Raw genomic sequence first — 16,534 nt, forward strand, 5'->3', positions numbered from 1 at the left:
TAATGAAAAGTTCAAGATTATGGATGGAAAAGAAACTCATCAAAGGGCAAAGCCTTTTTAAAAAACATTCAAACTAGATCGAACCGTGTTTTGAAAAATGCAACAAGTTGAAGCTGAAGTTACCCAATCCAATATTTGACTTTTTCCTCTCAGAGAAGAAGATCCCTGTCCTTTATCTCAAATTGCTTTTGCACCAGCCTTTGGTTTAAACAATGTTTTGCTATATAACATGGGAGTGGAAGGACAAATCCAAAGTTGTTTTTTCCCCTCAATGGGAAACTTTAGTTAATGGGAACTTTAGTTAAACATAAAGTTACTGACAAAACTTAGGGGTTTATTGGGGGAGGGGGGGAAGGGATTTCATACGTTAGTTCTGATATAAAGTGATCATAATCTATTATGTCAAACACCACAAAAGGCAGGGATTTCTCAATATATTTTTCAGTCACATGTAAGAGAAATGAAGCGGCAGAGCAAAACCACTGTGACAAGATCACAGACAATGAAAGCAAACAGATAATCAAATTCTTACTTGTGTACACTTGGGAGGATGTCACTTTCTCTTATGTCCCTTTATTTATTTTATTTATTTATTTATTTATTATATTTGTATACCGCCCTCCCCGAAGGCTCAGGGTGGTTTCCAACAACATAAAAATTTAAAACATCATAAATATAAGTTAATTAAAATACATAAAATATTAAACTAGAGATGGCTTCAACTATTCTATTCTATTCCCCCTTTTATGAACCCACGGGAGGCCAGATGTTTACTTATTATTGCGGTTGATATCATCCCGGCTGGCCAAACGCCTGGCGGAACAGGTCCGTTTTACAGGCCCTGCGGAAACTTTGTAAATCCCGCAGGGCCCTGATCTCAATTGGAAGCCTGTTCCACCAGGTAGGGGCCAGAGCCGTAAAAGCCCTGGCCCTTGTAGAGGCCAGCCGGATCGCCTTGGGGCCAGGGATCACCAGTAGGTCCGCCTCCGATGAACGGAGGGGCCTAGAAGGGCGATATAGGGAGAGACGGTCCCTTAGATATGCAGGGCCAAGGCCGCGAATGGCTTTAAAGGTCAAAACCAAAACTTTAAACATGACCCGGTACTCGATCGGCAGCCAGTGCAGTTGGTATAGGACCGGAGTAAAAATAACATTCTGCCAAATTTAGGGAATTTTTCTGCTCTCTCACCAGTTCAAACTGATGATGAAAAGGAATGAGATCAAATGACAAATTCCTTTCTACTAAAATTCATCTACATTTCACATTGTATCAGTGCAGTTGTTTTGTGAACATTTTGGCATCATTGGGACACTGATTATTTTTGGTGGTATGTTGCTATGGAGTGGCCCTTTGTAATGTCTTGGCCACAATCATTGGTTGTTGTGGTCCACTACCCAAAATCCTGTTCTGGTACCTCTAGTGGCCTAATATGTGCCTTCATCTGATGCACAGTATGAGACTCCCAAATGGCAGCAAGCACTAACTTTTGAGGAGTTCTCTAGGACTTTACTGATGGTTTCAGACATGTCCATAGTGATTTCCTACAACACCCAATCCACTGGGTGCTCAGTCCATGTTGCATTTGTATCCATGACAATTAGTTTGGTACAGAAACTTTGTCCAGCCCAAAAATATCCAGCTGCCCTATCTTTCACACACAGTAGCCTCTCCATCTTCTTCCTGTTCTCTATGTTGACTACAAAGTCAGCAATGGTTATTAGTTCCATTGGAACAAACTTCGTGCCAGCTAGAGGTGGTTGTAGTCTATGTTTCTGAGCCTTTACTCCCACTGTCTTCCCTCAATAGACTCTTCTTTGGCAGCAATTTCCACCACAGCCTCCCAATATATGTTAGCATGCCTTCTGAATGGGAGAACCAACAGATACCCAAGTCAGCAAAAATGTCAATTTAGTTAGCTGACTTTGGATGTTTGTTGCACAATACAGTGGCAGCAATGTAAGATTAGTTTGCCTGAAAATACTATTACATGTGATGGGCAATTAAAAGGGATACTGAAGAACTTTGTAATTGACAAGAAGACAAGAAAATACATAAGCATAAGTCTTACAAGAACTGGCATTGGTTATTTAAGCACAACACACCTGCCATTCCTCACTGGAACGGTAGTATCCTTGTCAGAAGATATGAGTTTTGGTTTCTGTATGATGGTTGCATAGATTTTAAGAGATCAGTGAGTACATGCATCGCTAGCACATGAACCACTACTAATCTCCCAGTGCATTATTTTGATAATACATTGGATTATTAGATATGAATATGGAAAGGAACATATGAGAAACATTAGCTTGATGTTTATTTAACTCTGCTGATCAAACGTAACAAAGGATATCACAAGTCACCCCGGCAGGGCTGCTTCAAGCTGTGTCTTCTTCAGCAATGTCAACAGGGAGATCCCATTCACTGTGGCCCAGAGTGAAAAATTGTACTGGGGAGAAAAACTGTGAACAAGTAGAAGACCAAAGAAGCCAGAAAAACGTCATATGGTGGATCTTGTCACTTCAGTGCATATTCCACACCAATGACTAGATCTTCTGAGATGTCCCTGTCTTCCAGTTTCTCTCCCTCGAACGGCCTACACAGTAGAATCTTTACATTTCCACCCTGCTTACAGACCAGGAGGGAGGCTTGTATGGTAATATCATAGTCACATGCAGGCAGCACTGGGTGAGACTGCTGGTACCTCCATATGGGATTCAGCAGGTTTGCACCACTTCAGCAGAACCGGTTGTTAAAACGGTGCTTGTAAACAACCAGTTGTTAAATTATTTGAATCTCACCACTGCTCCATGTATATTACTGTGGTGGTTGATTTATTGTCTTTCTAATGGCTCAGGATGACTCTCTTGAAGAATAGCACAGCTTGATATTTCAACCAACATAGCTTTCACAAGCTGATGAAAAGTCTGGTGAACCATCAAGGTCATCTTGTTGAACCAAGAGATAGAAGGCATAATGGCAGGAATAACAGAGGAACAGTCGTTCTGCTAGCTGTCCACTGCTTGGTCCCTTCACTATTCCACTGCCTACAGCATGGCTGCTTCTGCTGAACACTAGAGCACCTGAATTGTTTTTTTGAGAAGGTTCATTGTTTGCTCTGAATTGTGAAGAAAACCTGTTGAAGTCATTCCTTGTATCTTTATTGAATTAGGTCACCCAGCTAAATTGGTCCTGTAGACCATCTTGTTAGTCACTCATCAGGCTATGAAGACTCTGATTTCTGGGTTGGATGAAGCTGTGGACAAAGTTTTTTTCAGCTTTCAGATGTCAGCAATAGACAGGGAACTGATCACTGTCATGATGAGAAATGGCATTCAGGGAAGGGTCTGACTTTGTGCCCTGGGTTGTTTTGCAAAACAGCTGCAGGTCCTAAAGTGACGGAAGGTTCCACCATATACTGGAGAAGATAAATTTCAGCTTGCTGGATAGAGTCAGCATGTGCTATTTTCACATTTCATGCCTAATCATTGAGGTACGGCTACAGCAGCATAGAACATCCTTATTCATCACTGAATACGTTATACCTCAGAATAGAAGTAAGGTAGAGGGTAGCTGTCCCCACTTGAGACATCATGCATTTTTTGTTTCAGTACGAAACATGTTGAACACTGAATGGTGCTTAATACAGACTATCTAATGAGCATTCACACATTACTTTGTTTTTTAAAAAAAAGGAATACTCTTAGCAAAAACAGAGTCAGGAGAGCTGTCAAATTGCCCTGGAGGCAGAACAGAGGCCATATAAGAGGAAGGAGTAATACAGGAAAGCATTAGAGATAGAGTCACTACAGCAAATTGATTTTCTCTGTGCCCTTTTTCTTTGGCCAGGCAGGGGTACAGTTCCATCACAAATCATGGTTAGATAATTTCAGATGCAACCCAAACTAGTCTTTCAAACAGTGCATTAGATACCACCTTCACATTATTGTTGACCATTTCGTTTGAAGATTCAGAAGTAACCATGGTTTGCAAACCAGAGTTTGTCATTATGTCTGAATGCTGATGTCTTCAGCATCTTCATATAATAGGATTTTTATGTTAGGACTGAAGGCAAGAATGCTTCAACAATTTGTAGAGACCTGTCAGCAAATTATACACAAAGCTCATCCTTTATTCTTTTCAAGTGAACTGTCAGATAAGAAGAAAGCCAAGAGGAAAACTTTGCTCCAAGATACAGATAGATGGACTAAAGTTTAAAGAGGAGGGGGAGGGAGAGAGTTTAACATACTAACCAGGTATTATCTTGTCAGGTCCATTCCTGGATGTTATTTCTGTAAATTCTCTTAAAATTTTAGCTGCTTTTTTTGCTTCAGACTTCAAGTTGGAAGGTATGGGATTATTCACTGGAAAAATGTTATAAAAGTGATAATATAAAACCTTGAACAGCAAAGGATTGGAAAAAATCATTATATTTGAACAGTATTCGGTGTTTGGATTTCTACAACCTCAAGAATCCTATGTAGCACAAAATGTACAATACCGTACAACTTTCCTGCAATCTCAACAAAATAATAGGAGGACTTTTGGGAAATCACACCAATCAATTGCAGTAAAATGTATTATTTTGATATCATTATGGTGGGAATACAATCTGTGGATAAGTGACACATTGCTTCAATGGTAGATTTAAAGTATGTTTCAAGCTACATAAAGAATTACTCCAATTCCCATTCCACGAGTATTCAAGAGAGACAAGGGATGTAGTAGGAATTTTTTTTAAAAAAACCAGTTGTTCCAGAAGGGGGTTTGTTAATTGATGGATTTGGAGTATTTGGTGGGAAGTGCTTATTCAAGAAAGATGATATTGATCCCCATCTGAGTCATCACTCCAGGGCAAAATGTCACTGGAAAACTAACAGACTGTTGAATTTGCTGGTTTCCAAGGGAAGCCTGTCAATCCATAATTATCCCAACTGTATTATGTTGGCTCAACTCCTTTTAAACACACTTTCTTTTTATTCCGATAACTTCGCTGAAATCTTCAAAATAAAACTCAAGAATATGGCTCTACTAAAACAAAGCATAAAAGCTTGCCATTTTCATACAAAAGACCTGATACAACTTACAGGAATAAAAATAAGAAAGAATAATATTAAGAATTCCTGAGCTAAAATTTAAAAAAAAACTTTGCAAAATAGAAGACAAAAGGAAAAGATAAATATAACAAACATTAACTGTAGAAAATAGCTAATATTTTATAGTGTGAACATGGATCAAAGAATTGGTACTATAAAAATTACAATCCAAGATAATGGAGTAAAAATCCTAACTGGAATCTTGCAGCTGCCTCTAAAGATTTTTGAAGCCAGTTGAATTCTCAATTCTTGACCGAGAGCACTTTTGCAAGTGCACAATAATGCACTTTCAATCCACTTTCACAATTGTTTGAAAGTGGATTTTGCTATTTCACAAGTAAAATCCAGCTGCAAGGTGCATTGAAAGTGGATTGAAAGTGCATTATTCTGCATGTGCGAAAGTGGCTATGGCTTAGAAACGAGAGGAATGACAAACTGAAGACAAGTAATGGCTATCACCTTGTGACCATGTGACTTCCAGATCTCTCCACAGACTACTGCACAAATTGACTTTCACAAGTTTGTATTCCCCATCAGGTCTACGGACCATGGGTATAATGTCAGAGTCAAGGCAGCCTCCAAAGAAACACAATGCAGCTACAGGATACATATGCTGACCCCTGATCCACTGTCAAGCATAGACCAGATCATAACAACTGGTGTGTTTATAGAAAAAAGAGTAAGACAACTTACAATTCAACCCCAGTGTTCAGGTGACTGATATCTAGTTATGTTTTGCTGATTTTAACTGCCTTCCCATTGTACTCTGGCACTGTACAATAACATAACAGAAGCACCAACTTTACAAATGTTATTTTTTAAAAAAATATCACATATACAATTTAGTGTAATCATGGAAATCCAGCTTTGGACTGTGATCTAAGTACATACTCCCATGAATGGGCTTAGCACCCCAATACAAAATCCATTAACTAAGCTCCCAACAAGATGTTTTGAATTTATTTTATGACTTTATCTCAGGGAAATCTGCTAGATAACCTAATTAAAAGAAAAATATGACCAAAAGGATTTCATGAATCTCACAGGAAATTACTTTTGTATTCCAGAACAGCTGGAACTAAGCATTTAAATTCACACAAACAGAATTCTCTAACCTCCTTCTAAGCAGGATAATCTCTCTGAATGAAAGCTGAAATACATTAGAGATGAGAGAGAGAGAGAGAGAGAGAGAGAGAGAGAGAGAGAGAGAGAGAGAACGCTCAATGGGACATATAGAGGGCATTAATTTGTCTCTCATTAAAGAGTTAGCATGTTTCTTTAGTTTAAGAGGGTAGCTATGTTCTAGTCCAGCCGGGTTCTAGTCTAGTAGCACCTTAGAGACCAGAAAGTTTTTCTGGGAATTGGCATTTGAGACTCAAAGTATCCCTTTCCAACTTAGAGAATGCACACAGCCTCCAAAGATTTTTGGGATCCAAGTTCATCTTGAACTATAAATTTGTCCCTCTGTTTTCAGGTGTTCTGCGGGTAGGAATAGAAGTGTACACCATTTTTGAATGTACATCCCAAAAGCCTATGGGCTCCATGTGGGATTGGGGGGATGGGGATCAGCATTGGTAGTGGGTTCAAAGTATCCTGAATCATGCTGAAAATTTTTTTGCATGATCTGGGATCTGATTCTCGGACCACTTTTAACTGCCACCTTTTCTTTCTGTTCGGCTTTTGCCAAATGCACACCTCTAGGTAGCGAGGGCACAGGCATTCACTGCTGTGAGGTCAATTTTGTGATACACCAGGAGATTATTGAGATCACGGAGGCAAGATTAATATATAAACAACTAAGAAGATTTATTTATTTAGATTGGCTTAAAGGAACACATCAGCAGCACAGGTATCCAGATAAGAAACTTGGCTGAGGTTTAAACAATTTAAACCGGTTAAGACTTCAGAGAGTTTTTAGCCTTTTCTACAATGATCTCAGGAACAATTGACTTTTGCTGATTGGTCACTAGGTTGGATCTTCTCTTACACAGAAGATTCTACCCACACCAGCCTGCCCTTTCCCCAGAATCAGACAAAATTCTACAAGGTATCCTCATCCCTAGAGTCAGGTATAACAAACAAGAACTCCCATCTCTCCCAGAGGTAGAGCTAAACCACTGTGCCACACTACTAAACAGAGCAATCTTCACTTTGTCTGTTCTTTTTTCCCAAGCCAGACACGAGCTCACTCCCTGAGGCAGAACACAACTCTTCTTCTCCTGTGCTTCCTCCAACATCTCATGCCCATTCCCAAAGTTAACTGGATGGTGGATCAGCACCCCTTGGGGTTCATCAGAGTGGCTGAGTTACAGCCTCCTGTCCATCACAACATCTCAACACAGACTCCATGAACTAAGCACCTGACAAGATGCTTTAAATTTATTTTGTGACTGTTATCTCAGGGAAATCTGCTAGATAACCTAATTAGAAGACAAAATTTTATCAAGAGGATTTTAAGATTCTCACAGGAAATTACTTTTGTATTCCAGAACAACTGGAATTTAGCATCTAAGTACACACAAACAGAATTCTCTATCCTCCTCTTAAGCAAGATAATCTCTCTGAATGAAAGCTGAAATACATTAGAGATAAGAAAAAGAGGGGTGAGGGCAGACAGAGCTCATTGGGACATATGGGGGGCATGAATTTGTCCTTTAAAAGTTAGCATGCTTGTTTAAGTTCAGGAGTTAACTGTGTTGGTCTGTAGAAGATCACCCAGATTCAAATCCAACAGCGCCTTAGAGACCAACATGATTTTCAGGGTATGAGCTTTTGAGAGTCAAAGAATCCTTCATCCAGGGGTGGAGCGAGGGGGAACTGTGCCCAGGGCATGCCTGCGTCCTGCACCCCTGCCACACCCCTGCCTGCCCCCATACCAGTGTGCGCCCGGTGCATCACGCTCCACCCCGTCCCCTTGGCACTACGCCACTGCCTCCATCAGGAATCACAGCATCAAATTCATTAATGCAATGCAAAACAAAAAATTTACAATTTGAGCCCCTTTCTAAAAGCAGGAAGAAAAGGGTACTCTGAACCTAATAGGGGAGACAGCACCACAATCAGGTCTGTATGGCTAAATGGCTGCTGGCTGTGTTTCCTTGAACTGTCAGGTCCTGCTGTGAACTTTTTTTTACCAAGTTCTCTTGTTTATTAAGTTTTTGCTTCAGTTTCCAAACTATTAATCTTATTAGCGTCCTGTTCAGAACAACTTATTTGTGCTGACTTTCAATTTAGGCCAGTTTTATTGCCTCAGCATCTGACCAGGATGCCTCATTAGTCGGCAGCGTTCCCTCCAGTTTTTCTGCTCTAACTTAGCCAATTCTACCCTCCTACTTAACATCTATAAATGACCAACAAAAACAGAACACGAGCATCAAAAAAGAAAAAAAGAGTCACCAATTTCCTCAGATCAACCCAAACTAAAGCAATACAAAATAGCCTCCTTTATCCCTTTAACAATGTCTTCTCAATCAGATGAGACGATTCCTCCCACTGAGCTCAAGGAGGAGGGTAATCTTGAGATTAACTCACTGAATGTGAATGTGAATCTCTCTAACTCTACCAGTCAAAAGAACCCAGTATTCACATTAGGGGAAACTAATACATCCCCTCCCGCCCAGTGACTTTCTATCAAGGATTCTCTTTGAATTGGCTGACCAATCTTTACTTACTGCCAAAACTCTGCAAATGGTAATGGGGAAGATAGACTCTATGAGCAGTAAAAATGACTTGCTTTCACAATTCTTAATGATTTCTCCAAAGTCCAATCAGACAGTAAAGCCTCTCATTCACACAAGCGATGTTCTTAATGATCCAGCAATTCTAGACTCCAATCATCCTGCTTGTGATAACCACAATGATAGAATGCTGTTTTCATCTGGGGATTTTCAACCTACACATGTCTGAAGTTGCAGTGTAAAATCCAAAGAAACTGATCTGAGCCTGTCCTTGTTATCTACTAAGGTTGTCCTTGATGTTTTTCAATATAAAGGGCAGATCCCCCTGTTGGGACACTCCACATAATGCAAATTTTAATCTCAAGTCTATATTTGGAAGGATTAAAGTGTCTAAAAGTAAGATTAATCTTTAATTTGGATGCCTCCAAAGCCAAAAATTCCAAATACTTTTGGCAACTTGTCTCTAATGCCCTTCCCTCGAGACCCATTTCACTAAATACCCCTATTTCTGCATTTGCATGGTGGGAGCATTATAACAACATACTCTTTGACTCCTGTATTATACTTTCTGTAAATGAAGATTCTTTCCCTCCAGGAACCCCAGATTTGCCAGCTGTTACCACTGATGACATACTTTGTTTAATCAGCAAATGTGGAAAGGCTCCTGGACCAGATGGGTTACATCCAGAAATCTTCACAAAGCAAGCCATTAGATGAGCTCCAACTTTGGCAGCATTATTTACCATGATTGACAACAGTGGTCAACTACCCAAGGCATGGACATCAGCTAAAGTTGTGCCAATTTACAAGAAATGTGATCCAGGCATTCAATCTAACTATAGACCCATAAATCTGCTGCCCATTGCAGACAAATTATATGCGAGTCATCTCCTAGAGAAACTCTTGGAATGGGTAATTCTACTTTTGAAATCACAACACATCTGCTTTATCAAAGGACGTTCAACTTACGATCACTGTGTAGTCTTAAATCATCTAGCTGAGAAATATCGCAAAGCCAAGGGCAACAGTTTCTGTGATGCCTTCCTTGACCTAAAGTGGGCTTTTGATTCCATATCTAGACAGCTCCTATAGGAAAAGCTGAAAGCAATGGGCATTGACTCTCATCTTCTTTTTTAAATCCAGAAACTCTATTCGTCCACAAGTTGCAGAATACACTACAACAACCTTGGCCATTTCACTGCAGAAATGATCTCCAAAAAGGGTGTCAAGCAAGGTTGTGTCCTGGCTCCATTTCTTTTCAACCTCTTCCTTAGCAACTTCACAAAATCTCTACCGCTCACATTGCCCCCACGCTTAATAGCTCGATAATTCCACCCTTATTGTATGTGCACGACATAGTTCTACTGTCCCACACTAAACGTTGGTCTGTCTGTCTACTGTATGCCTTCGCCAACTATTTTGAGCAAAATAGTCTTGTCATCAATTACAAGAAAACAAAAATACTGGTCTTTGCAAGGTCTTGGAAGCCAAAACTTTGGTCCCTCAGAGGAAAATATTTTGAACAGGTCAAAAGTTTCAATTATCTGGGTATAGGCTTTCAATACAATCTAAACTGGTATGTACATTTTAAACAAATTATCACTAAGGCAGAACAGAGAGCAATGGCAATTAGATCCTTTTTCTTTTTAAAGGGGTGGTGGTCAATATATACCTGCAGCCACCAGAGTCTTTAGAATTATAATGCTATCAGAAAATTTTTTTTATTGTGCCCCGATCTGGCTAAGTGGCACAATTTGAACAGATTCAATCATGTTTTCTTCTAAACCTGTTAGGAGTCCCCAACTGTGTAACTTATTATACCTTCTGCTCTGAAACTGGCTCAAATCTAATGGAAACTCGAATATGGCTATATACATTGAAATACTGGTTACATCTTCATTTTAGATCTGTGCCTGGAAGTCTAACCAGTTTTGATGTTGAATGACTTGTACTATACCAAATGGAGCACTCAAATAATTAACAAGATATTGTCGAAGGCTTTCACGGCCGGCTTTCACGGCCGGATTCAACTGGTTCTGGTGGGTTTTCCGAGCCAATTAACAAGATAAACTCTTTGGGCTTCTCATTGGACTTTTTCGTTAATGTGGACGAGTGTCTCATTTTTAACCTTTTAAAACAATGACTGATATTGAAATCCAAAATTTTTCATCTCAGCATTTGACATTTAGCTCACCTATAAGATTTGGAATACGCCCAAACCAGGGGTAGGGAACCTGCGGCTCTCCAGATGTTCAAGAACTACAATTCCCATCAGCCTCTGTCAGCATGGCCAATTGGCCATGCTGGTAGGGGCTGATGGGAATTGTAGTTCCTGAACATCTGGAGAGCCGCAGGTTCCCTACCCCTGGCCCAAACAATAGTTCTCTTCAATCTTATTTTTATTGCTTATCTTCACTGCAGCTAAGAAAGGTTTTCATGCAAGTTCATGTGAATATTCTCCACTATGCACTTCTTTGGGGTAGGTTCTGGAGGGTTTTCCGGGCTGTGTGGCCGTGGTCTGGTGGATTTTGTTCCTAACGTTTCGCCTGCATCTGTAGCTGGCATCTTCAGAGGTGTAACGCAGAGAAAATCTGTTTCACACTGTGTCTGTTTCACACTGTTTCAGACACAGTGTGAAACAGACTTCTCTCTGAAGATGCCAGCCACAGATGCAGGCAAAACGTTAGGAACAAAATCCACCAGACCACGGCCACCCAGCCCGGAAAACCCACCAGAACCAGTTGAATCCGGCTGTGAAAGCCTTCGACAATTCTTTGGGGTAGATTCTTAAGATACCTTACCACAAAAGATTATGCCCCTGTTCCCAGCAAAAGATTGAATCACTCAATCATATTTTGTTATACTGCGAACTGTATAACTCGCTTAGGGAAACTTTTATTGAGCTACACATTAAACACTGGCACTCAATTTCTGATAAAGCAAAGATTCATCTTTTAGAGTGCCCCCAAAGAACAGAAGATGTGGCTAAATTTCTTGTGATGGCTCAACAACTTTGTTCTTAGCATCATTTTTCTGTATTCTTGTCATATATTTAACTACCCATTTATAGTGGTATGATTTTATGCCATTAAAGGTATTGTTGTTGTTGCACCACAATCCAAGTAAAGTCCCTTCCTTCTGCTGGCTACATTTCTTACCCCATATACTGCCGGCATATGAAGCAAGACCTGATTTAAAGAATGCAGTAGGTGCTGAGGATCAGGTAGGGAGAGGCTATTCCTAAGGATATGGGTGCTAGACCGTGACAACTTTAAATATTGAAATGAGCACTTACAATTGGGCCTGGAAGAATGTTAGCAGCTAGTGCCATTGATATAACACACGTTCTTTATAGTTCCCCAAATCTATATGGAGGGGAGCAGATGCAATCTTCGCTAGCTAAAGTTACTGAGTCATCTTTAGGAAGTGTCCATAAGATCATAGAGTTGGAAGGGGCCATGCAGGCCATTTAGTCAAACTCGCTGCTCAATGCAAGATCAGCCTAAAGCATCCCTGAGAAATGATCGTACAGCTGCTGCTTGAAGACTGCCACTGAGGGGGAACTCACCACCTCCCTCAGCAGCTAATTCTAATGCTGAACTACTCTTATTGTAATTTTTTCACTTAATATCCAGCCAGTACCTTTCTGACTATAATTTAAACCCATTATTATGAGTCCTATCATCTGCTACCAACAAGAACACCTCCCTGCCAGACGTAACAGATTTTCAAATCCCTGAAGAGAGCAATCATGCCTCCCCTCAATCTGAGCATTCCCAAGTCCCTCAGCCTTTCACTGTAGGGTCTGGCCCTTTCATTTCAGGCTCCTGAATATCCTCCTTCCTTTCCTCTGCACCTACCCCTTTCTGTCCATATCCTTTTTTAATCAAGGCCTCCAAAACTGGACACAGTACTAGGCTTGGCGATTCAGGGCTAATTCAGGCATATTCGGGCCACATTTGGCCTGAGTACAAAGGCCCAGAATACGAGCCGATCCGAATACAAAGTATTTGGACCGGCTTGTTGTCATTCAGGATTTGCCGGCATTTAAGGATCATTTAAACAATCCCCGTATGCAGCCGATTCACAACCGAACACAACAAACTAAAGAATCCACCATCACCCTTCCCCGGGGAAGGGGCAGGATCTTTCAGTCCTGTCCCCACCCCTGCACTCTTCTCAGGGTTGCTGACTGAGTGCTGGGCTGCTTTGGAATTGCAGGGTGGGACTGAAAGACTTGCTTTCTGTCCCATTTGCGCGCACACACACCCGGCACCCTTCCCAGTGCAGCTGACTAAGTGTCAGCTGCTTTGGACGCTCCTAAGAATCACAGCACTCAATCAGCATCACTGGATTGGGTGGAGGGGGGGGGGGGGCAAATGGGACCGAAAGTAAGCCTTTCAGTCCCGTTTCCCCCACCTCCCCACACTCTTCTCAGCATTGCTAACTGAGTGCTGGGCTGCTTTGGAATCATAGATGGGATGTTATGCTTCTGTGGATGCATTCCAGGACTGCCTTCATCTTTTTTGCCACTGCATCACACTAGCTACTCATATTCAGCTTACATCCCGTCTATGCCCATGATCTTGTTCAGACACACTAGAAGTGTATTCTCCATCCAGGTGTGTTTTTCATCTTTATTATCCAGATTCAGAACTCTATCCTTGTTGTTTAATTGCATCTTTTTCACACCTGCCCAGTTTTTCAGGGTGGTCAAATTCAATGATTTCTATCTCTGTCTTCCAGAGTGTTCACTGCTCCTTCCAATTAGGTGTCCTCTGGAAATTTGATTTTCAATAAAAAAAATTGAAAAGTACTGAACCAAGCCTTGTGGCACCCCACTGGACACTTCCCTTCAATCCAAATGAAATGACATTTACAACTTTATTTGGATGCAGTTCTCCAACCTGTTACCTGCCATGGTGGGTTTGGAGAGGGGAGGCGGTTTTTAACAGCACTGTCTTTACATGTCCTGCCAGTCTTAGGGACAATACAGTGCCAAGATGGATGAAGTATTGGGTCAGTGATACCAATAAGGAAAAAGTATCTGTCTGGACAAATCTCCTGCAAACATTGACTTGCAAAACAGTTAGCCTCACCTTTCCTAGGCTAATCAGGAAAGGCAGAGCCTTGAGCCTTGGAGAGATCAGTTTCCACCTCAACTGCTGTACACCTGTCTCCAGTAATAAAGGATATATTGATAACCAAGGACCTAACACAATCAAACTTCCTTTTAGGTATTCAAATGCACTAATCCAATCTTCCTTTTCCTGACTAACCTCTGCAAGAGACCAGCTTCATCTGCATTAGTATTATTCCAGAGCTATAATTGTATCAGTCCCACCCTAAAACTAATCATCTCCGGACACACCCTGGGCTTGGATCATTAAGTCTACATTTTCAATTCTTGTTCCCCTCTAGAGAACAACAGTCACCTTTGTACAGGAAGATTTAGCTCTCTTAATATTTCTAGAGGGTTAGATTTTCCTATAAATTGGCTGCTCACCTGGTAGTCAGTGTCCAGTGTGTCCATTGGCAGCTGATTTCACAGAGTCACTTTGGAGCTCAATGCAGGCATTGAACTCTGCTTTTTAGGACCCTTCCTATTCTGGATAAAGTAATTATAGCCTTCCCCCCACAAAATCCCAATCTATTGCAGATCTTTTCCCTCAATACTTTCTAAATCCTAAAACTGTGTAAACTCTTCATGTGCCTGTGTATGTAAGTTCATTATTTTATTCATTTTAATAAAACTTGTTAAACTTTATTGCTGACTCTTGTAGATTTCTATGGAGAAAAACCTACCATAAAAACAGGTAGAAAAAAAATCTTGTTTGCCCCCTTTCACTAAGCAAGATCTGAACCCACTAATTTCCCACTCTAAAAAAGGGCAGACTCCAACATTTTGGGTAACAGTTTCCTATCCACCTAACTATCCTAAAGTCCAGTCCACAGTCCTCAAGTTTACCCATGAGAGCATCATGGGGAACCTTGTCTAAAGCTTTACTGAAGTCTACATTCATCACATCACAGTAATCAAGCCTGGAAGTTACAAAAGCATGAATCACCACTGCAAGAATCCCTCTGCTAAGGAAGAGGTGGAACCTCCATAACAAATGAAGCCAATCACAACATCCTCCCTGTTTAATAAAAAGCACTCCTATGCATTATATTCATTCAGATGCAGAAGTTGTGATCTCATCAGTCCATAGGTAACCTAGATTCTTCTAGTGCCTGAAAACATCTCCTCTAATTTGTATGAATTCAGTTTCAGTCTATCTTAACCCATTCATCTGACCACCACCCAAGATGTTGGTTTAGAACAACAGTTGTAATTCTTTCCTAGAAATAAGCTGCACAGGATAATATGGAATTTTCTTTATCGAAAATGTATTTAGGATTGCTCCCAAATGATTCATGACAAAAATATAGGGCTGGGTGACATTTGCATGCCGATGACATCTCTCTCTAACATTATGGATGAGTTCTTCAGCATTCTGAGGTCATCCCGGGAACCTCTGCTTACCTTCAGCTAAAAACTAAACATCACAAAAGCTGAGGCAGCAGCTTGTATTCAAGCTGTAAAACACTAAATTGGGCCTGTCCCTGCTTAGGGTAAATAAATGCAGAAAAGACTTTTAAAATGATAAACACATCAGCCTGTATAATTTCACATAAATAAAAAAAACTTCCTGGCAACTGATAAAGTTTTTTTACTGTAGGTGGCAAAGAAGGAGAAGACAGACAACGACCTGTCGAGGAACTACAAAATAAACAGCTTTCTCTAGATACAATTAACTTAACAACTGGGTTAGAGTTCTCAGTGCAATCCTAAAAACATTTTCCTGGAACTAAGTCTATTAAATAAAATACAGTTTATTTCTGACTAAATCTGTTTAGGATCACCTTCCTACATCATATGCCTGATTGCCTTTTATCCCTTCATCTTTAAAACTGGGCATCAATTGCCCAGAAGTTTATATTTTGATATTAGAATTTATGCAAGGTTTACAAATAACAGCTTTAAAGAGCCTAAATTATGGCTTTGAACACACATATTTCAGTTTATACAGTGGAAATATGATCGTGCTATTCTAAGGTATAGTCTAATAATTTTTAAAAAATTTTGAATCAAAGATTTAAGAAACCTGGAATGGTGTAGAGATGTACCAGAAACCAAGAAGTCTCCCGTTCAAATCACACATAAAACATAATTTATTAGAAAACCTTAAGCAAAGTGTTCATTTTCTTTGCTTCAGGCCTCTCCTGCAGAGTGAAAATAATAATATTGTTATTAATAATAATGTGCTGGCTTGCAGGATCATTATCAGGTTTTCTATAAATTGTCTGTGATGTACCTTCAGCCCCATATTGGTTTAATTTTGCCCTAATATCCAGTAAAACTTTGGCTCCCAAAACACCTGATGTAAATTTAAAGCTCCTACTGATATTAAGATATAATTTAAAAGATGCTCAGGGATCTCTATAAGGTCTCAGTCAAGGCGCAATGCAAGAGTGCCCAGCAGTTTCCTCTTCATGCTTGGTCTCATTGATGGTGGTAGCAGAGAAGTGTCTACAAGTTCTAATTGGGCTTGAATAAATGCTCATGTATGTCACTGTTACTATGAAATTTCAGTTAATAAAATACATTCCTCAACAAAGCCATTTTTCTTGTCAATTTTGCATATTTCAAGTCAAATTAAGCCCATTAATTTCAGTGGCAAGCAACTAAAATATATGATAGAAAAAGAAATAGAGAAGGA

At 40.2% G+C, this 16,534-nt stretch overlaps 1 protein-coding gene across 1 annotated transcript in view; it reads right to left on the bottom strand.

Annotated features, from left to right (window-relative positions):
- SH3YL1 (SH3 and SYLF domain containing 1) overlaps positions 1-16,534 on the bottom strand; it is a 41,861-nt gene that overhangs the window by 24,206 nt on the left and 1,121 nt on the right. The window contains exon 2 of the mRNA XM_048497821.1: positions 4,252-4,362. Within this exon, the coding sequence (XP_048353778.1) occupies positions 4,252-4,362 (111 nt within the window). The remainder of the gene's footprint in view (positions 1-4,251; positions 4,363-16,534) is intronic.

The sequence above is a fragment of the Sphaerodactylus townsendi genome, linkage group LG01, assembly GCF_021028975.2.
Source record: "Sphaerodactylus townsendi isolate TG3544 linkage group LG01, MPM_Stown_v2.3, whole genome shotgun sequence".
NCBI classification, from domain to species: domain Eukaryota; kingdom Metazoa; phylum Chordata; class Lepidosauria; order Squamata; family Sphaerodactylidae; genus Sphaerodactylus; species Sphaerodactylus townsendi.